The sequence below is a fragment of the Halichondria panicea genome, chromosome 1 (genome assembly GCF_963675165.1).
Source record: "Halichondria panicea chromosome 1, odHalPani1.1, whole genome shotgun sequence".
NCBI classification, from domain to species: domain Eukaryota; kingdom Metazoa; phylum Porifera; class Demospongiae; order Suberitida; family Halichondriidae; genus Halichondria; species Halichondria panicea.
The window spans coordinates 12,852,989-12,876,137 of NC_087377.1; the positions used below are offsets into that span (position 1 = coordinate 12,852,989).

The window sequence follows — 23,149 nt, forward strand, 5'->3', positions numbered from 1 at the left end:
TCAGCATATCATCTTACAGATACATATCAAATCGATTGCATTAATTGTGAGCTTTCAGAAAGTATCATTGTGAGAATGTCGAGTAAAACAGAGTGGGCAACACAGTATAGGCCTATAGGGTCTGTCAGTACTTCTGAGAGTTTGGATGTCTGGAGCCAGCCTGAAAGGGGCATGCAGTCGTTCATAATGCTATTGCTGGTCAAACGTCGCAGATGTCTGATGCCCCTCTATCTGGTCTTATCGTCATTCATATACAACTTGACCCAATAAGTTATTTTATGCATAATAATCTACCAAACAATGCTAATAATTATTATTATGTATAATATGCTTCTACTTTTTATGCACATAATTATTGTGGTGCACAAATACAGAGTTTAGGTTTCCAGACTAGTACAGTTTTATAATGGTCCGTATGCTTCATTCGGTTTCAGCTCAATTCGTTCTTGGATAGGAGTAACTTCTTCGTAAACAGGACCACTTGGCACAGTGGGTTGAATGCTTTCTTCTTGTCGCTGTCTTACTGTATAGCGTCCCCTATTCCTGTAGTACATAATGCAGTACATTAGAGACATCCCCAGCAAGAGTCCAATCGCTATGGAAATAGTGAATGTAGCTGCCACACTGCCTGCCACTGCTTCACCAGTAGAGAGGGACTGCACAGATTCTGCATGTGTGTATATACATTGTGCATGTTTTTCAATTGAGCATGAGTTACAGTAATGAGTATATATCATAGCAGGCTAACTACTAGTAAACACGTCTAGCTTATTCACTCTACTGTTGAAGTAAACAATACTATTTGCGATTGTTTCACTATCTACCAGTTATTTGCCTCCATGTATAGCATACCTCCTAATACATGTAGAGCCAATATGAATTCTCCAATGACTGGAGATACGACGTCATTTGATTACGTGGTTGCTGGCCAAAACAACTCTAGTGGTGTAGGTGTAGTCGACTCCAGCAGTGAGTTCAGTGAAAGTCACCGTGACTTGGTTGGTTGTGGAGGGGAAATGGAGGGTGATTGGATCCGAGTGAGGGGGAGAGAGGGTGGAGACAATGAGCAGGTCACTGGGAGGGTAGCCAGTGAAGGGGAGGGACAAGCGGACTGTGTAACTAGTGTCAGATGGCCTAACTTCTTGTACGGTGATCATTGTAGCTGGAACTGAAAGATACGAATGAACTTGATGATATACCAGCATAGTTATGTATTTTACCAGTCACAGTAGTGGAATTGATTGCAGACACAGAGCATTCCTTGTTTCTGAACATCACACACACTGTGTAAGCATCTCCAGAAGATTGGTCTGAGAAATCGATTGCAACTGAACTTCCATTAAATGATGTGGTAGGAACACAATTTTCTCCGCTCGTTATGTATCCGAATATTCGAATGGGTGCAGTATCAATAGAAATTTCCTAGAATTAAAAATCGTTAATTTAGAATATTCAGAAAACATCAAAACCAATAACTGTACCTGGAATATTATTTGGAGTTTCAGTGCTTTATTTTGGATTATGAAGGAGGCGGATAATGCTGGAGTCCCCAAATCTAAACGTGACACCATATTAATGAGCCCAAGTATAATAATGCAGTCATACACACATACCTGGATTGATCAACGTGATATTTGAGGTGTCAGATGATAAGAGTCCATTGATTGTGAGTGGTGTCACAGTCACTGTCTGAGTCTCACAGTAAGAGAGGCTCTCACCAGCTAATGATAGAGATGTGTTGGTGGCATTGTACACTGTTCTATTCAGGTTGATAGTGTATCCAGTAACACATCTCTGGTATGGTGCGTCCAGTGGGTCCCACTCCAGAACAGGACATAAACTATTAGTTCTCAGATTTGCCACCCAGGCAGTTACAGGCAGTGCATTTATATCTGTATAGCAGTTCACACAAATAGGTAGGCTGCAGCTAGAAATTTTTACTCACCTATCACATTCAGTGTGGTGTTGCCAACTTGTGGCGATGAAAAAAGACCACCAGCAAAGCATTTAATCAGAGTACCGTTCAGTACCTCAGTGACAGGTATTTGAATAGTTGAGCTCACTGTAGGGCCAGTGTTGTTGCTGACCATGGTGATGGTGAATTGACCACACGTGTATTCTGCAAAACCAGTATTGTGGCTCACTAAACCATTGCAAGACATGGCTCCACTAATTTCCCATCGACTTAGTTCGCCATTAACGTTGTCATGGCTACAGGTTAGAGAGACCAACTCTCCAGGACAAACTGTTAGCATTTCTCTTTCATCAGTAATATTTGACAGAAATGCGGAGTTTCCATACACAGTATCTAGACAATAGTAAACAAGCAACTCATTGTTCAGTATAATTATGCACCCTACTCTTTGTCTATATCAACTTACCCAGTTGATTTGTGGCTAGCAGTATCCATGAAGCTAGGACCAACGGGATAATCTACAGAATTAGAATTCTTTTTTGTTACAACATACAGGTATTCATAGATCTTGGATCTTACCTTGCAACTTGACACACTCATGATCTATATAGATCTCACTACAATTATCTCTGTTGTCTTCAAACACTGCCTGCATAATTGGACTAGATCTATCTTTGACAATCCATACCCATTCAACATCTTCAGCACATTGAGAGCTTGACTGACCATTGATCAAAGCATAGATAAAAGTGAGAATCTATAATTATGGTGAGACCAATCACGAATGTCATGTAAACTTGCAGTTACTGCTCTTATAATTTCACTCCTGCAACAGCTGAGTATATAAGTGTGCATCTAGACTACATGCTAATTATCTGCATGAAACTACCTAACAATGATGCAATCTGAGCACAATAGCATGATTTTGAATTCATGCCTCTATGCCCTAGATGCTCTCCTGATGGAATGGATGGAGAGGCTATAATTATGCTAACAGTGTGTCCTATAATAGAGAGTTGGTTTCGCTATACAACCTGCAGCCATGACAATAGATTGATGGAACAACATTGATGGACAATAATTATTAGTGGAAGTGTATTTTACAATCGTTTAGTGAGCCACACTCATTTCCATGGTTTCACAGAAGACACATGCATGCAAAATATTATTTGAATGGACGTCTGTCAAGTTGTATATACCCTGTCCATTATAGAACGCTCATTTGCGATAAAAGGCGTGTGCATCCATCAATTCTTGACGATTGCATGTGAATGGATTACACGTGAACAATCTTCAACAATCTGATAATCAATTGATTTTATTATCAGAAATTGATTTGATCGATAATAAATTTTTTTATGATTTATGAATTATTGTGGACCAGCTTTGATGCGATTAATGTAATAGCTAAGCCTCAATTACAGGCCATCCTCACAATTATAAGCGGCCTGGAATCGAGGGTCTTGATTAGCTATCTCATATGATAGGTTAATCAGTCATATGACTATAACACAGAAGCGAGACACATCAAAAATTATAGAGAAAGGCCCATTGTCACACCAAATTGTGGTGTTTTTCAGTGAAAAAATAATTATAGATCTACATGTATATAATTATATATTATAGCCTCGATTCCAGGCCGACTTTTCGCTTTTATAACGGCCGGTTAAGTGAATGTTAACAACTAGTTATAAAAACGAAAACTCGGCCTGGGATCGAGGCTATACATGTATAGCTATAATTGATTCTGCGGTAATAATTATGTCTACGATCTCATTAAAATTAATCTTCAATTATTTTTTTTTATATATAGTTATTAGCCTAGCTAAGTTGTCATCGTTTAATCGGCTCCTTAATCTCGTCTTAATGAATTGACTGAATGAGTATTTTAAGTTTAGGCAAGGGCATCACAGACTAAACATGTTTCAGGATTTCTAGAATAATATATAGTGAAACAAGCTTGTCACTTCACCGAACATTCTTTTAACAGGGCCAATCAATTCAGCTGCTTGTATAGAAGCAAGTTGGAGCCTGTGGCATGAGTAATGTATGTATATAGAGGGCATGGACTGCATGAACTTTCAATCGAATTTGTACACCTGTCTTGGCTCCAAAAACATGTGTGGTTCGTTCACTGTTACGAGGATAGGTAATACAGTTTCTCATACTTGCCACTGAGGCACTGGACAGTATACTCTGATTGAATGCTTTTCTGGTGCTCTTACACAGTCTCCACAAGTTGGCAACACCACACTCAATGTGATAAGTCAGTGAAACAACAAGTCTTAGATTTCATGCTAGCTACACCATAATTATTTTTTTCAACTGTATATACAGATCTAAATGTGTGTACTGTAACTGACTGGATGGCAAATCTGAGAACCAACAGTTTATGTCCTGTTCTGGAGTTGGACCCAGTGGCAACCTTACCAGAGATGTGTCACTGACTACTCTGTCAACCAATTATGTACAATACAACAAACACATCTCTATCATTAGCTGAAGAGAGTCTCCCTTACTGTGAGAATAAGACAGTGACTGTGACACCATTCACATGAAATGCACTCTTATTTCCTGACACCTCAAATGTCACGGTGATCAATATAATTATATAGAGGTGCATGTAATGAGACAGCATTATTCAGTCAATTTGAGTGTCACATTATTCAGATATAGGGACTCCAGCATTATCCGCCTCCTTCACCATCTATAAATATACTGAAGCTGCAAATAATGGTCCTGCAGGTATGTATGTATTAGTTATTGCATGCATGGCTATGAGTGCCACAAACTGTTTATTGGCCCGTTAGTATGGTCAAGGGCCTTTAGCCCGAGATCATTATCTAGCGTTACTTTAGAGACAAATCGGCCTGGGAACGAGGCTACGTATGCTAAACCATGCATTGTCATTTTTCTAGGCAACATTGTAGGGTATATAATTAACAGAACTGCCAATTAAAAGTGAAAACTATCTTGTCAATTGTAGGGTATTTTGCTCCGACCTGCCTCAAATCGAAATTGAAAATGGTGTCTTGGAATATAATATGGAGGAAGATGCGTTTAATGCTACTAAGACCGAACGGAACTGTTTCAACATACACAGTCATGCATATATATCCCAGTAGATACAGACTGGATGGAAATATATACCACAATGATTTGTGACACTGGAAATTGGACGGGCACAGAACCTGCATGTATAAATTATGCATACATTTTATGCTATGTGACATTTATTGTATAATTGTATACGTATACATGTACATGTATAGTTATTATTTGGCCTGACCAACAGGAGCAGTTCCGCTGGCCCTGCAAGCGGTTCACACAAAAGTTATTACAGTAACACTATCGCTCGTAGGGTCGGCTGTACATGTAGTATATCTGTAGAGGATATGAACATTTCAATACACCTCATAAGAACTGCTGTACATTATGGACTGGGACCAACATCAAAAAGAAATTTATAAGAGACCCTTCAACTAATAATTGCTGTTTACTGTTGTCAGTAATAAATACTGTAACAATGAAACCACAATAAAATGCTCTGTTCAGTAATTATTATGAGCTATATAGCTAAGGACTCTCTGCATGTGAATAAGGACACCTTTTATATAATCAGGACACTCTTAATGCAATAGAAATTACTATATAGGGTTAATTTTACTCCAGGTCTCACAACTTAAATGCAGCAACACTAGACAACAACCAAGCTACACACAACCTCTCCATTGATACGCCCACTGTATTAAGTACGACTGTATATTTATAATTATTATAGCAGATATAATTTCGAGGGGCAAAGGCAAAACATTCATGGTTAAGCGTCACTTTGTGGAGAATTTTTTCGTGCTTGCTGCTTGCACTGTAGGTAAAGGTAGGCAAGGTCGCTTCATTCGTGGGTAAAATATTCGTGCATGGTCAGAGTTCCAACTACGAAAACCAAGAATATTTTGTTTCCCGGAAATTACCAGCTTATAATATACGGTACCTCTCTGAGGTGAACATTAGGTTTGTTGGTTTCAAGGGCCAATGCATTGATTAATAGCCTGATGAAAATGTACACTGTATACAAGTGGTGCATGCAAATTCCATTCAATATATATCACAAAAAAACGGTCATCTGAATCTCTATAATTAGTCACACATTTTGTACTTGTGTGAAGGAAGACCACACAGTGTTTTTACCAAATTGTGACAGGCCTGCGTGCTAAGAACATATAGGCATTTAAATATAATGTGATAGTAGAAATCGTTTATAATGTATGAATGTATAATTATAGTTTAATACCAAGCAGTTGTTGTAGGAAAAAGTGTGAGCGTAATTTAACAATCTGTTGAGAGATTTCAATAGCTATATACAACACTAACAAATAAAAAAATAAAAGCCTGCATGGCTGCCTATATCATGGTCACCATATAAACAGGCCATGCTCTATATAATGCAGCCAGGTTAACAAGCAGTAAAGTCTCCATAATTATAGTATGTGTTACAGGTATAACTTCTTCATTGCAGCCACTGTTATAGTGCATGTGCCCTACAGTACTATACGGTTGCATGGTGGCCGCTAAATTCATATTGACACAAATATGACCCCATACAGGCTCACCTGCGGATTGTGAAGCAGGTGCAACGCTAGCCTTGAATCCAAGCCGATTACCCATGCAATAGAGACCAGGCCGTATTTTAATCGGCCTGGTCTCGAGGCTAGTGCAACGCTGCATGATAAACACAACTACAGTGGAACCCCTGTATAACGGACACCTTTGGGGAACAATGTTTTGGCCTTTATACAGAGGTGGCCTTTGTTGAGGGGTTGTTTTGTACATGCACGAACTGTTCATTTGGGACCTGGGTGCCTAGCCGTTATACATAGCAGCTGGCCTTTATTCGGAGGTGATTGTTAACAGAGGTTCCACTGTATTCATTATGCATTAATTCTCAAATGAAAAACATGTACAATTAATGTATGCATGTATACGCATGCAGAATCTGTGTGGTCCCTCTCTACTGGTGAAGCAGTACTACATGTCTGAAAGCCTAAATTCGTGTATTGTGTACCTGCATAAAAAGCAGAGAATGAATGAATCCAGGCTAATCGGCCTGGTCTCGAGGCTACATGTGATATGGTTCTATAAAGTTGATCATATGATCATGGCACCCCAAATCAACAAGCAGACAACATGCAATTTTACTGAACACAGTCATAATGAATTATTATCACAATTAATTTTGTTAAATTGGACAATGTTTATAACTGCCCGTATACATTGAATGACGATAAGACCAGATAGGAGCATTAGACATCTGTGACGTATTTGACCAGCAATATAGTTATGAACGAATACCCCTTTTAGGACATCCAAACCAAACTCTCAGAAGTACTGACAGATCCGCCAGGCCTTGGCACACCGATAATTATGTTAGACATGCCGTTTCCTATATGCTTGTTTTGAGTTGAGCTAGATCGACAAGTCTATCAGGATCCTGTGTACACACCTATAGTAACACTGTGTTTCCCGTTCTGTTTTAGTCATTCTCAATGATATTTTCTGAAAGCTAATAATAATACAATCGATTTGATTCTCATTATAATTATTTGTAAGATGATAAATTATGCTGAGCTTAAAATAAGGAATTTTTGTATTCCGTATTTAGTGAGTAAGGGTAAACGTTCGGGGTTTTCGTTGATTAAGCACATACACCGCGAACATACTAATATCGCATGCATGCATGCACGTCAAAAGGCTATAGTCCAAGGATCTGCAAATTAAAGGTCTTTCCGCAAAAATTTATACCCTCGAAATAATTATCTGTTTTTCATAAAACAGTGAAGCCTGCATGGCTGCCTATCGTGCATGATCGCCATATAAACAGGCCATCCTCAATATGCAGCCAGGTTAATGAGCACTAAAGTCTCCATACAAGTATAGTGTGTGTGTTAGCAGGTCACCTCTTTATTACAGCAACTGTTGGTGTGCCCAAGGGTTACATGGTGGCTGCTATAACATCATGACACAAATATAACCCCGTGCGGATTCACCTGCGGTTTGAAGCAGGTGCAACACAGTCACACTGCATGATGAGAAGCATAACTGCTTTGCATTGGACATTGTGGTGTTTCTGTAAGAGAAATTGAATACCTGTCATGAAAGTAGTCAAAAGAGCTAGAGGAATACAGTTTACAAAGCTCTTATTAGGCCCTGATGTATTAAGCTTTTGTTGCACATATTATTCTCAAACAAAATCCAAAAATGTGATAATTATAGACGTAGACATAAACACAGCAAACACAACACATAATTATAATTCTCAGTGTTGTCTTGCTGACTTTATTAACTTAAATATTCACCTTCACCATTTTTTTGCCATGATAACGTCGTTATACAAAACTTAATGTATTCAAAATAGACATTGATACCTTATTATTCCCAATTATGAAAGTATATGGACACACAATGTATTATATGGGTGTGGTTGTATTTAGTTCAAGCTTTGAACATGTGATTTTTTGTAATTTAGCTAAAACAGTTCATAGGAGATGAGTATGCCAAGTTGCAGCAAGGTAAAAGATATATACTTCTGCATGTATAAATATAAATACTCTCATGAATAATGATTGCTTCACCCTGCATTGTAGATTATACAATTGGTCCTGACTTCATGGGTACTGCTAGCAAATCAACTGGGTAAGTGTTTATAGTATAGTACACCTGCTAGGATGCCCAATTCATAAATGCTGCTGGTAGATCTACTGAGAAAAATATTACTTATCCAGAAGCAGAGCAAATCCCTTCGGCTTTCATTGTAATTGTCTATAATAATTGTCCAGATGCCGTAAATGAACATTCTGTTGATGAAAGTGTGCAAACAGTTTGCCCTGGAGAGTTGGTTTCTCTAATTTGCACTCATGACAATGTTGCTGGTCAACAAACTCACTGGATTGTCAGTGGCTCACAGCCTTGTGATGAATATGTAAGCCACTTCACTGATTCGACTGAAGACATGTGTGGTTCGTTCATTATTACGAGGATAGGTAATACAGTTTCTACATTATATTCAACTATTCAAATACCCGCCACTGAGGCACTGGACGGTACTTTGATTAAGTGTTTTTCTGGAGGTCTTACATCGTCCCCACAAGTTGGCAACACCACACTCAATGTGATAAGTCAGTGAAACAACAAGATTTCATGCTAGCCACACCATATCAACTTTATATATATACTTTCAACTGTTACAGATCTAACTGTGTCTACTGTAACTGACTGGATGGCTAACCTGAGAACCAACAGTTTATGTCCTGTTCTGGAGTGGGACCCAGTGGACGCACCATACCAGAGATGTGTCATCGGCTACACTATCAACCTGAATGGAACAGTGTACAATACCACAAACACATCTCTATCATTAGCTGGAGAGAGCCTCTCTTACTGTGAGACTCACACAGTGACTGTGACACCACTCACACTCAATGGACTCTTATCGCCAGATACCTCAAATATCACAGTGATCAATAGAGGTGCCTGTAATGCGACAGCATTATTGTTCAATTTGTGTGTCACATTATTCAGATTTGGGGACTCCAGCATTATCTACCTCCTTCACCATCCATAATGAAGTGCTACTGAAGCTGCAAATAATGGTCCAGGTATGTAGCTATTACATGGCTATGAGTGCCACAAGCTGTTTATTGGCCCGGTAGAAGATTGTGGTCAAGGGCCTCTAGCTTGAGAGCATTATCTACTACAAGGACCAGTACTGCTTGTCAGTGGCGGATCCCGACATGCAGGTTCCATGGGTTCCATAGAATCAACACACTGGAGATCAACTTACTAGCTATATAGCTAGCAACTAAGCTTGCATGAATGATCGTGATCTGTATAATAGAGTTACGCAATTTACATGGGGTCTCTAATGCGCATGCTCATTGCTTAGGAAAAGTGACGACCTTTTTTTTTTTGTAAATTTTAGCTGTTTTGTAACTCCCCTCTCAAATTATTAGATACGTCACAGCTGGTTGCATTTTGACCTCTGAGATCAAATAAAACAGGGTGCCAATATCTCCCATAATTATGGCATGCACAGTTCAGGTGGTGAACTGTGCCAGTAAGGCGCATATGTCACAACTACTTGTGGCATGCACGAATTGCCATGTAATAACTACTTCATTGCCTTGAAAACCAGCATAAAAACCACTTGTTGCATATAGATATGACAGTTCTCTACTGATTTTGGTGGCTGGAATTACGTAATAACCGCATAGAAACCAGCATATGCTGCATAGCAAACTTCACAGGGACCACAAAAACTTACAAGAACGTGTCCCTGTATAAAGTAGTAGTTGACAGTTTGGGTGTGAGGGGGTTTCTCTCTCTAGAGGGTGATTTTATGCGTCAATAGGCAACGTAAATATTTAATATTAATTTTGTTGCCATATAATTATTATTGTCCTCTCACAACAGGAAATTTCAATTGATGTTGCACCCATTCGAATGTTCGGATACATAACGAGTGGAGAAAATTGTGTTCCTACCAAATCATTTAATGGAAGTTCAGTTGCAATCGATTTCTCAGACCAATCTCCTGGATATGCTTACACAGTGTGTGTGATGTTCAGAAACAAGGAATGCTCTGTGTCTGCATTCAATTCCATTACTGTGACTGGTAAAATACATAATGCTGGCATGTCATTAAATTTATGATTTCGTATCTTTCAGTTCCAGCTACAATGATTACCGTACAAGAAGTTACACCATCGGATACTAACTACACAGTTAGTTTGTCCCTCCCCTTCACCGGCTACCCTCCCAGTGACCTGTTCATTGTCTCCACCCTCTCTCCCCCTCACTCGGACCCAAACACCCTCACCTTCCCCTCCAATACCAACCAAGTCATGGTGACCTTCACTGAACTCACTGCTGGAGTCCTCTACACCTACACCATTAGAGTTGTTCTGGCCAGCAACAAATCAAATGACGTTGTATCTCCAGTCACTGGAGAATTCAGTTTGACAACATTAGGAGGTATTACATGGAGGCGAATAACTGGTAGATAGTGAAACAATTGCAAATAGTATTGTTTACTTCAACAGTATAATGAATAAGCTAGACGTGTTTACTAGTAGTTAGCCCGCTATGATATATACTCATTACTGTAACTCATGCATTAATTCTCAAATCAAAAACATGTATAATACACTCATGCAGAATCTGTGCGGTCCCTCTCTATTGGTGAAGCAGTGGCAGTCAGTGTGGCAGCTACATTTATTATTTCCATAGCAGTTGGAATCCTGTTGGGGATGTCTGTAATGTACTGCATTATGTATTACAGGAATAGGGGACGCTACGCAGTAAGACAGTGTCAGGAGGAAAGCATTCAACCCACTGTGCCAAGTGGTCCTGTTTATGAAGAGGTTACTCCTATCCAAGATGGAATTAAGCTGAAACTGAATGAAGCATACGGACCGTTATCATAGCTTATTAAACTGAACTGTCTGAAGGCCTCAACTCTTTTATTGCAGTATGTTGTGGTGTGCAGTTGTAGTTGTAAGTAATAAAAAGATCCTTACCTGTGCATATTGAGTATCACTTGATATTGCAAGACAGTAGAGTATATAGAATCTAGTTGTATGTTGTATAGAATGAAGAGCAATAACCTGTATGTCTGTTTCTTTCAGGCAGTCAGTATAAGTATAATGTACTATATATTATGCTCTCACAACAGGGAGCTTGTGTGACCTCAAAAGACAAGGATATAAGTTGCTGCATGTGTAAAGTAAATAATTATTATTTTGTGACTATAAAGCACATGCAATGGTCGCATAATTAGCTAAATAAATACACTATACTAGCTGTATTATTATTAATACAGCTAGTATAATAGTTGAAAGAAACGATGTTGAAGAATGAAACTCCCCACTCACACACAGCAGTTCTTGCAGCAGTATATCTATCACTTATCCATCTATATATACCAGTCACTGCTGCAACTGTTCCATATCAACCGTCAACAGAGCTTTCGGCTGGAGGAGCCCATGCATGCATCATGTTCATCAGTAAAGTAATTACGAGTTTGTAAACTGTATAATAATAACAAGGCATTATCAACTCTCTTAGTTTTACAAGCCCTGCCCTTGTTCAAAATAACCAGCCCTTAATTGTTGCCTTTGACCTCTGAGATCAGAGTGCAACATGCCAGTATATGGCATGTTAGCTACTTTACACTTTTGGCTACTTTTACCTGCCAGTGCAAGCAGCAACCAGATCACAAACTGACTAAATATTGCTCAACTACAAATACCCCCCCCCTCCCCGCTAAGCCTATTAGTATAGTGATTGCTTTTGGATCGAATGTTCCATTATCAAAGTATACCCTCATATTATAACCTTGGTCCCATGCATGCAGGCCGATTTTTCTTTAAATTGAAAATTCGCCTCGGTATTAATTTTATCTGGGCGTGTTTAAAAAAAAGCAGATCACATTAATTTTTGTTAAATTAGCAACAGATTTAATTAATATCTAGCTAGTTATAAGTTTAAGTTGTTTAGATTTAACGTGTACATTGTCTTGTTGCTGAAACAAGAAGGCCTCACTCTCATTGCAGAAAAGGCCCAAGCTCTCAGACTCCTGCTGTAGTTGGGCGTGGTCCGACCGTCCCTGACGGAAGGTCGGGTTTCAAGCCTATATGTCATGCAGGATTGATCTTGCTGGATTATGTAACACGCTGATAGCAGCTAGTGGGTGTTAACCAATTCTACCTTGCTTGTGGTTGTACAACCGAGCGTGACACCGACCATAATTATTAGAAATGCTGCAATCTGATAGGACTGCAACTATAATAATTTGATAATATAATTATAACTAGGGAAGCACAATTAACATATAGGGATTGATCGAGGTAGATACAGTGCAACAACCAAATAAAGTAGAATATAAAGGTATTGAAAATTAAACTATTGGTGCATGCATAATATATAATTATACGTAATACGGTATGTATATATAATATGGGGAGGGGGGGGGGGCAGAGCCTCCTGGTTTTCAGACTGTAACAGATTATTTGATTTATACAAGCAGATTATGTAATGGTTATTACCGTGATGGCTATGAGTGTCACAAGCTGTTTATTATGCCTCGGTGCGCATGCGCAAGCGAGGTATATGGTAGTGTGTTTGTCTGTGTGTCTGTCTGTATCACCTACCATTTTTTCTAGATCCGCCACTGGTTACACGTATATATATACTGTGCAGAGTTGCAATTATTATCAAAGTGTCATTATAATTTTATTGCTTACCGTATATATATCAGGTATATATATTTCTAGGGTATAAATGTTTGCAGAAGACCATAAGGAATTTTGCAGATTCAATTTCCTTGGAATAGTCTTTTGACGCGCAAGCATGCATGCGATATTAATATCTGCGAAAACCGCTAACGTTTATCGCCGAAACATACTCGCTATATAATATGGTATATACGGTACTTAAATTCTTTAACATTTTTATTTTGAGCTCTCAGCATATCATGCATCTTACAGATACATATTAAATCGATTGCATTAATTATGAGCTTTCAGAAAGTATCATTGTGAGAATGTCGAGTAAAACAGTGTGGGAAACACAGTATAGGGTCTGTCAGTACTTTAATTTGAGAGTTTGGATGTCTGGAGCCAGCCTGAAAGGGGCATGCAGTCGTTCATAATGCTATTGCTGGTCAAACGTCGTAGATGTCTGATGCCCCTCTATCTGGTCTTATCGTCATTCATATACAACTTGACCCAATAAATTATTTTATGCATAATAATCTACCAAACAATGCAAATGTATATAATATATGCTTCTACTTTTTACGCACATAATTATTGTGGTGCACAAATACAAAGAGTTTAGGTTTCCAGACTAGTACAGTTTTATAATGGTCCGTATGCTTCATTCGGTTTCAGCTCAATTTGTTCTTGGATAGGAGTAACTTCTTCGTAAACAGGACCACTTGGTACAGTGGGTTGAATGCTTTCTTCTTGTCGCTGTCTTACTGCGTAGTGTCCCCTATTCCTGTAGTACATAATGCAGTACATTAGAGACATCCCCAGCAAGAGTCCAATCGCTATGGAAATAGTGAATGTAGCTGCCATAATGACTGCCACTGCTTCACCAGTAGAGAGGGACTGCACAGATTCTGCATGAGTGTTGATTGTACATGTTTTTCATTTGAGCATGAGTTACAGTGTAATGAATATATCATAGTAGGCTAACTACGAGTAAAAACACGTAGCTTATTCACTATACTGTTGAAGTAAACAATATTATTTGCGATTGTTTCACTATCTACCAGTTATTCGCCTCCATGTATAGCATATACCTCCTAATACATGTAGAGCCAATATGAAATTTCCAGTGACTGGAAAAACGACATCATTTGATTGGTTGCTGGCCAGAATAATTCTAATTGTGTAGGTGTAGAAGACTCCAGCAGTGATGTCGATGAAGGTCACTGTGATTTGGTTGGTTGTGTACGGGAAGGGGAGGGTAATTGGGTCCGAATGAGGGGGGGAGAGGGTGGAGACAATGAGCAGGTCACGGGAGGGTAGTCGATGAAGGGGAGGGACAAACGTATCGTATAACTAGAACCAGATGGCCTAACTTCTTGTACGGTAATCATCGTAGCTGGAACTGAAAGATACAAAATCATGAATTATGCCAGCATATGCAGTTTTACCAGTCACAGTAGTGGAATTGATTGCAGAGCATTCCTTGTTTCTGAACATCACACACACTGTGTAAGTATCTCCAGGAGATTGGTCTGAGAAATCGATTGCAACTGAACTTCCATTAAATGATGTGGTAGGAACACAATTTTCTCCGCTCGTTATGTATCCGAACATTCGAATGGGTGCAGTATCAATCGAAATTTCCTGGAATCAAAAATCGTTAATTTACACAGAAAACAACAAAAGCAATAACACTACCTGGAATATTATTTGGAGCTTCAGAGCTTTATTTTGAATTATGAAGGAACTAGATAATGCTGGAGTCCCCAAGTCTAAATTTGACACCACATTATTGAGCTCAAGTATGCAGTCACAGTACACACATACCTGGATTGATCACAGTGATATTTGAGGTGTCTGGAGATAAGGGTACATTCAGTGTGAGTGGTGTCACAGTCACTGCTTGAGTCTCACAGTAAGAGAGGCTCTCTCCAGCTAATGATAGAGATGTGTTTGTGGTATTGTACACTGTTCCATTCAGGTTGATAGTGTAGCCAGTGATACATCTCTGGTAAGGTGCATCCAGAGGGTCCCACTCCAGAACAGGACACAAACTGTTGGATCTTAAATTAGCCATCCAGTCAGTCACGAAAGACACATTTAGATCTGTAGCAATTCAAAAGGTTATAGCTCACTTAAAAATCTTGTTGCATTACATATATACCTATCACATTAACTGTGGTGTTGCCAATTCGTGGAGACGATGATAGACTACCCGCAAAGCACTCAATTACAGTACCGTCCAATGCTTCAGTGGCAGCTGTCCGAATGGTGGAACTCACCACAGGGCCAGTATCGTCACTGATCATGATGATGGTGAATGGAGTTTGACCACAAGGTTGTTCAGAGCCTGAATTTCCAACGTGGCTCACTATAACACTGCAAGAAACAGTTCCTCTAGTCGTCCATCGAGTTACTTCACCAGCAATATCGTCATGAGTACAAGTTAGAGAGACTATCTCTCCTAGGCAAACTGTCAGTACTACATCTCCTTCATCAGTACTGTTTGCCAGAAATGCTGAACTTCCATTCACAGCATCTATAGTATTATAGTATATATACACAATGCAATAATAGATACCTTGGCTGGTGATACTGAATTATCATAAATTATTCATTGAATACTCCAAACTATCCATTGTGGCAACAATTATGCAGTTTGTCTCTTATTATATTGTTCATTTATTCTCCTGTAAAATCATTCCCTATGAATTCTCTACTGCCCCAAAAATGTAGCAGTTTTGTCTCAGTATTAATATTAAAGCAGCATTTGCATCTTACCCAGTTGATTTGCTAGCAGTGACCATGAAGCCAGGACCAGCAAGAGGATAATCTATGTTGTGAGAGTATAAAATAATTCAGACAACTATAGGTCTCTCGTATTAGATAGAGTAGAAGAAGGTATTATGAGACGGAACCAATTATGAGACAGCTGTTTAAAACAGGAGTGCTTCAGCTATTCTGTCTGCAGTTAATAGCAGCTAGCACTATCACTCTAGTATTTTTTCCAAAAGAAATTTGGAGTTGTATGCTTGTGTTGACAGAGATACCACAATAGTGTGTTTAAGTACAGAATTTAATTGGAAAAAACATTTTTAATTGACCAAATTTAAGTGGGTGCCAAATGTTTGTAGTAAAATTCACTTGGTATCAGTTAAAACAGGAGTAACTGTTTTTATAGGCAAAATAATCACTATATTTTAATATCAGAAAGTTCCAAATATGTTAGAACAGCCAATTAGGGTTAAAATTAATTAATTGCAATGGTGTCTCGTAAATACCCCCCCTGTCTCATAATACCCGAATCACTTTGAACACTACAATGCTAGCATTAGCTGCAAACAAAGCACTGTCACTCTTTTTTTTTGCTTACATGCAAAGCATATTGACCATAAAAGTTAGTGAACAGGCTATTTAGCTCCCTCAAGATTACTGCAAGACAGGGGGGTCAGAAACATTTAGATGTCTCGTAATACCCCCTTGTACTCTATACCTTGAAGCTTGGCATACTCACTCACTGCTATTAAACTTCTATAGCTGAATGCCATCAGGCGCTAGGCATGCAGCTCAGCTAGCCTCGACCCTAGGCCGATCTGTCTCCAATTGAACGCTAGGTCACCTAGTATTTTTCAACTTTGTTCTATTAAAAGAAAATCGGCCTGGGACCGAGGGCATGCCCGCCCATATCTTCAACAATCCATACCCATCTAAATCAATCCAGACCTCAGCTTGTTAAAGATGGCGGAATTGTCTAGGTAAGAGAAATAGAGACTGAGAGGTCATCTGCCTCGTGGAAGCAATCGCAAATCTGAAAAAGCGCTTTGTAATCCAGGTTGTAGTCGTTTGGAAACCCTGTGCAGAATGTCCTGGAGATGGCTGTACTTGGAGTAAATGCTGGGCAAGAAACTTACTTACTCACTTACTTACTTACTTAGTCAGTCAGACAAAGAGCGGTGAAACGTCGAAATAGTGCAATTTTTAAAATGAAAATATTCATTCATTAAAATGTTTATGGATTATGAAATGAGAGATACAAAGAGAGAAAAGGCTAAATAAACTATCTGTTCAGCCAGTTTCTTGATGTGGCCTTTCCCTGCAGAGATAGAACAGTTTGAACATGAGTCAAAATAATTGAAATATTGCTAAACAAGGGCAAACCATAGATTAAGGAGGGAGAGGGATTGGAAACGCAATAGAACCGGATGAAACCATCCGTGTTACGGCCTCGAAAAACCAGGCCTCCCGGCTTGAATCGAGGCTATACCAAAGGTGGCTGACTATGAGTAGCAAAAAGACAGAAGACAGGGTGATGAGCAGCAAATGTGATCGTTCCTGCATACATGCTGTAGGGGAGAGCTTGTAGCATCAGCCAGATTGAGCAAAACTCTCCTCTGGATCTCACCTAAGACACTATAGGCTCTATAAAGACAAAATTATATATTATTATGCCTGTTGGCCATTTGGAAATATCAACTGTCTATTGGCCATTATTATTGTGATATTTATGACATTTTTGTGAAATATAAACTGAAATGAAGCTTGTATGGAAAAGTTACAAAAACAAAAAAAAATACGAAAAAACTTTCTTGTTCTTTTATGACTTTTTAACTTATATAGGGATCCCATAATCTTTTTCTGAAGTTATTTTTTCTTGTATTTGCCTGATGATGTTGGAATTTGGGTCTTCAAGGCATATCTGCATACACAAACGGTCGACATGTTCAACGTTTACCTACTAAATTGAGCAAGGTGTAACTTCTCACAAGAATGCATTCAGGTCATAGAAATAAGCCATTACGATGAACCTATTCCTATGCTTGGCCTATAACTAAAAATTGTGAAATTATAATCTCTTCACCTCTGCATAGAGGTACAAATAAACACATAAATTAATTAGCGTAGTTGATACTTGAAATCAGCAACAGATGTTTTTCAATCAACACCATTGTGGCTCATTACAATCACTAATGGAATACTTTGAAACACTATATACTTTTTCTAGGTTAAAGATTATTTAAACTCTGGTTCTAGGGAGAAAAAGCATATAAAAACTCACAAAAGTGTTGTAGGGTCGTCTTGAAACTCAAACTTGGACAAATTCACAACTAATGTGGTTCCAAATGATGAACACTAGAGATTTATAGGCTGGGTTGTACTCAGCCTAACTTTAGAAGCTGGAGAAGAGGAGTTTTAGCATGGTTTTAGTTGCTGCTGGAGGTTAACGACCACTGCCTATTGCACTCTGAACCGTAACACGGATGGTTTCAAGAGGCAACGTTGGAGTCATTGTCGCACGTGATCCCGTTTCCAATCCCTGTTAATTAACTACTCAATCTATGGGCAAACCCACTGCCAATCCTATGTAAAACCTACTGGTTTTACTAATAATGCCATAACAGAGCCTATTAGGGAACACTGATCGCTCAATTTGTTGCGGACATAATTATGTTAGCCAATATGGTCTGCACGGACCAGAGTGCTGAAAGTTGCCAAATGGTATTGTCTACAGTTCTAGTCATGCAGGCACGCATCACACTAAAGTAAACAGTAATTACACTAAACAAGCCACGCACTCACCAAACACAGTGGTGTAGTGATGAAGAGGGAAACATTAGTGAGCATCTGCACTCTTTCATCACACAGGGCAAAATTGCACAATGGTTCTTCCCTGTTCACATACAGTGCATCCAGTCTAAAGAGTAGAATACCAAAAATGTGTGAGTAGTTGTACTTAAATGTAAATGATTGGAACATTTCTAAGAAAATCTGCTGATACCATTGTGTAGGCAAATGAATAAGCTACAACATATCCAAAATTGTTTCCATAACAACATAAGGTGGTGGGTTTGTGGTGATTAATATAACAGTACCCAATTGTTATAGTGGGTAATCGGTTAGGGAGAGAAAAGGCCAACGGTTTCCGGCTAAGGTTTGGAACTTTGTCACAACATCTATAGATAGTTTGGCTATCTTATGAAAGATTCGATGTTACTTAAAATAATATCTACACATCCTCCACAGTGCTCAAAATTGCTAGTTTTTAGTGCCTTTTCGGTTAAGGAGAGATTTAAAGAAAATCTCACGGCTAAGGTCTAAAATTACAAAGAGTAAGCTTGAATAAATTGTCTAACTTAAAAATTTTTCCAGAAATACTTTAGTTCCAGAGATAATTGATGTTACATACATTACGTTACAAGAAGAAAGCATTCAACCCACTGTGCCAAGTGGTCCTGTTTACAAAGAAGTTACTCCTATCCAAGAACGAATTGAACTGAAACCGAATGAAGCATACAGACCATTATAAAACTGTACTAGTCAGGAAACCTAAACTCTTTGTATTAATTATTTAAACAATATTGCAACCCTGCACAGTATACGTGTAACCCCTCATAGCGGTGTACAAAACAACCATTCAACAAAAGATTCCATTGTATATATAAGGGGAGAGGGTTGGATACACCAGTGCAGGATTTTCAATACAAGGTTTTGTTGTATTGCTGATGCAAAGAATAACTAACACAAAATATGCATTGTAGAGAGTATTAGAGAGAAACATACGCAGCTGTACAACACAGCTGTAAGACTCACCCGACCGCGATGATCTCCTCGAAGTTCCTCTCTGACACAAAAGTTATACACTATTGCTCTTAAGGTCGGCTGTACATGTAGTATATCTGTAGAGGATGTGAACATTTCAATACACCTCATAAGAACTGCTGTACATTATGGACTGGGACTAACACCAAAAATAAATTTATAAGAGAGCCTTCAACTTATATAATTGCTGCTGTTTACTGCATGTTGTCAGTAATAAATACTATAACAGTGACACCACAATAAAATGCTCTGTTTATTATTTATGAGCTAGCTAAGGACTCTCTGCATGTGAATAAGGACACCTCTTATAGTATAATCAGGACACTTAACGCTTAGAAATAGAAGCACACACATAGAAATTACTAGAATCAACTTGTTGCATTTTATGCAGCAACACTACTATTAGACAACAACCAAGCTACACACAACCTCTCCATTAATTGATACGCCCACTGCATTAGGTACGACCGAGTATACCGTATTATAATTATTATAGCTGGTATAATTAGCAAAGGCAAAACATTCGTGATTGAGCAATATTTACTCACTTTGTGGATAATATTTTTGTGAGGTTGCTGCTTGCACTGCAGGTAAAGGTATAGACAAGGTCGCTTCATTTGTGGGTAAAAAGTAATAATTATATTTGTGCAGAGTTCCAACCACGAAAACCATGAATATTTTGTTTCCCGGAAATGACCAGCAAAAATATACAGTACCTCTCTGAGGTGAACATTAGGTTTGTTGGTTTCAAGGGCCAATGCATTGATTATAATAGCCTATAAGGATGAAAAATGTATACTGTATAGAAGTGGTGCATGCATAGTTTTCATGCAAATGTCACCAAAAAATTATCATCTGAATCTATATAGTCACACATTTTGCAATATTATTGTAAAAACTATACAGTACTTTTTTGCCAAATTGTGACGTGCCTGCGTGCTAAGAACATAATAACAGGTATTTAGTTTTGATGTGATAGCAGAAATCGTTTAATGTATGAATGTATAGTTTAATACCAAGCAGTTATTGTAGGAAAACATGAGCGTAATTTAACAATGTGTTGAGAGATTCAACACTAACTAATCTTTTGCTGAGTATAATAATAGTCATTAACATGCCTGGTGTGGACCAATCAAGGAGAGATCAATAATAACTAAGCATCATTCGGCTGACAAACATTTTCACGAGTTTTAACGATAATATAAATAACATCTCAGATAATCCTGAGTGCGGTATAGGGGCAAGATTTTGAGCATAAACAATGAACTTCCCAGATAAAATGACCGTAAGTTAATATCTGCATAGTAATGAAAAACAGAAGCCTGGCTGCCTATCGTGGTTGCCATATAAACTGGCCATGCTCTATATAATACAGCCAGGTTAACAAGCAGTAAAGTCTCCATAATTATAGTATGTGTTACAGGTCACCTCTTCATTGCAGCCACTGTTAGTGTGCCCTAGGGTTGCATGGTGGCCGCTAAATTCATATTGACACAAGGATTGTGAAGCAGGTGCAACGCTGCATGAGAAACACAACTACAGTGGAACCCATCAGGCTATAACGGACACCTTTGGGGAACAATGTTTGGCCTTATACAGAGGTGGCCTTTGTTGAGGGGTTGTTTTGAACACGAACTGTTCATTTGGGACCTGGGTGCCTGGCCGTTATATAGCAGCTGGCCTTTATTCGGAGGTGGTTGTTAACAGAGGTTCCACTGTATTCATTATGCATTAATTCTCAAATGAAAAACATGTACAATTAATGTACCGTATAGCGCGAAATTTTCGAGGCACTTATATTTCGTGGATTGGCCTCTAAAAGCCATTTCGTTGCACAATGTTCGCGGAATGACTGCTTACCGGAAGCCACGCCTTTAGATCTTGCACGTTATAGCAGGTAAAGAACGATTTTTGTGGACTTAATTTTCGTGTAGGATTGCTAACCCACGAAATCCACGAAAATTAAGCCCCTCGAAAATTTCGCGCTATACGGTATATGCATGTACGCATGCAGAATCTGTGCGGTCCCTCTCTACTGGTGAAGCAGTGGCAGTCAGTGTGGCAGCTACATTCACTATTTTCATAGCGATTGGACTCTTGCTGGGGATGTCTCTAACATACTGCATTATGTGTTACAGGAATAGGGGACGCTATACAGTAAGACAGCGACAGGAAGAAAGCATTCAACCCACTGTTGTGCCCAAGTGGTCCTGAAACCGAATGAAGCATACGGACCATTATAAGCAGTATACTAGTCAACCTAAACTCTTCATTTTCTGTAGTTGTGCACCACAATAATTATGTGCATAAAAAGTAGATAAAGTCTGTTTGGTAAAGATCATTAACAATATAATTGACTATATAATTGGGTGAGTTGTGTTATATATGGGCACGCAGTTCAAGGACATACTGTAGGTATGCAGCACCCAAACCAATAAGCAGTTCACCAAGACCAAAATTTAACCCTAACCATATCACTATAGTCTTTTTAATTGTTAAATTTGTACAATTTCTGTATAATTACCCGTATACATTGAACGATGATAAGACCAGATACAGGCCGGGACATCAGTGACGTGTTTGACCAGCTAATGAACGACTGCCCCTTCCAGGCTGGCTCCATGCATGCAGATATCTAACCTCTATTTTCCCCCTATGTTTCTTGTTTTGCTGGGAGATAATGATCTTCCTCATAGCAACGTTAACGGTTTGACTCGTCTTACACAGTGTTTCAAACTATACTGAATGTACATTTTATGCGGACAGTGGATCCCTTCTTAACGGCCACCCCTGAAGAAAAGCGATTTGCAAAAAAGACCATATCCCAAATAAACAGTTTGTGCACATTAACAAACTATAACGGCCAAAACGTTGCTTCCCAAATGGTTATAAAGGGTATATGGTTTCCACTGTAACACTCGAAATGAATTATTGCGATAGTGTTCCCCTATATAGCTATTAGAGAGGGCCACATGCACAGCTAGTACGTGTATAAGTCAGCCCAGAAAGCTCTATATATATTAACCGCTACTGCGTAATTATGTGGGCAGTGAAATAATGCCAGTCACTCAGAAAGAGAGACATTCACAGTTACTGCCAATATTGTTCAAACATTACTAGGGTGTATAGATACCTTGAATATACGAGTATATAACTATATACTATATTCAGTATACACAATTATTATACAACGTAATGTCATGTACTTTAAACCCCTCCTATACCCTTACACACCACCCTCCTCACTCACCTCACTGCCACTGGACTATGCCCACTATAATTCTCCACCTGCTCGTCTCCGAAGAGGAAGAATTTGAGAGCATGCAGTAGAACAAGCAGCCCTGACCACGTACACTGCGTCGTTCCT

General features: G+C 38.8%; 3 protein-coding genes and 2 long non-coding RNA genes across 6 annotated transcripts in view; 1 reads left to right on the forward strand and 4 right to left on the reverse strand.

Annotated features, from left to right (window-relative positions):
- LOC135349686 (uncharacterized) overlaps window positions 1-23,149 on the forward strand; it is a 134,224-nt gene that overhangs the window by 92,899 nt on the left and 18,176 nt on the right. The gene's annotated exons all lie outside the window — the stretch shown is intronic.
- On the reverse strand, window positions 475-2,577 carry LOC135349047 (uncharacterized). Its single transcript, XM_064547502.1, has 8 exons — window positions 2,495-2,577; window positions 2,382-2,433; window positions 1,946-2,308; window positions 1,614-1,892; window positions 1,482-1,555; window positions 1,221-1,422; window positions 853-1,168; window positions 475-667 (listed from the first exon to the last, which is right to left on the reverse strand). Exons 1-7 carry the CDS (start codon window positions 2,513-2,515, stop codon window positions 906-908), a joined length of 1,254 nt encoding a protein of 417 aa, XP_064403572.1. The 5' UTR covers window positions 2,516-2,577; the 3' UTR covers window positions 475-667; window positions 853-905.
- Window positions 13,715-14,968, reverse strand: LOC135350755 (uncharacterized). Its single transcript, XR_010399266.1, has 4 exons — window positions 14,884-14,968; window positions 14,634-14,829; window positions 14,277-14,587; window positions 13,715-14,093 (listed from the first exon to the last, which is right to left on the reverse strand). It is a non-coding gene; the product is annotated as an uncharacterized LOC135350755 (long non-coding RNA).
- Window positions 14,996-16,752, reverse strand: LOC135331200 (uncharacterized). The gene is made up of 4 exons (XM_064526317.1): window positions 16,679-16,752; window positions 15,967-16,018; window positions 15,350-15,724; window positions 14,996-15,291 (listed from the first exon to the last, which is right to left on the reverse strand). The coding sequence occupies exons 1-4, from the start codon at window positions 16,691-16,693 to the stop codon at window positions 14,996-14,998; spliced, it is 738 nt and encodes a 245-aa protein (XP_064382387.1). The 5' UTR covers window positions 16,694-16,752.
- On the reverse strand, window positions 17,645-18,518 carry LOC135350544 (uncharacterized). Its single transcript, XR_010399182.1, has 2 exons — window positions 18,242-18,518; window positions 17,645-17,881 (listed from the first exon to the last, which is right to left on the reverse strand). It is a non-coding gene; the product is annotated as an uncharacterized LOC135350544 (long non-coding RNA).

What these genes read in the sequence shown, in the direction of transcription:
- LOC135349047 (XM_064547502.1), bottom strand. Translation starts at nt 2,515, where the DNA reads ATGAGTGTGTCAAGTTGCAAG. An exon ending in GCTAGCCACAAATCAACTGG is followed by an intron (nt 2,309 to 2,381) that starts GTAAGTTGATAT and finishes ACTATTGTCTAG; the next exon opens with ATACTGTGTATGGAAACTCC. An exon ending in AACTCCAAATAATATTCCAG is followed by an intron (nt 1,423 to 1,481) that starts GTACAGTTATTG and finishes TTTTAATTCTAG; the next exon opens with GAAATTTCTATTGATACTGC.
- LOC135331200 (XM_064526317.1), bottom strand. An exon ending in ACTGCTAGCAAATCAACTGG is followed by an intron (nt 15,725 to 15,966) that starts GTAAGATGCAAA and finishes ATAATACTATAG; the next exon opens with ATGCTGTGAATGGAAGTTCA. An exon ending in CACCACAGTTAATGTGATAG is followed by an intron (nt 15,292 to 15,349) that starts GTATATATGTAA and finishes GAATTGCTACAG; the next exon opens with ATCTAAATGTGTCTTTCGTG.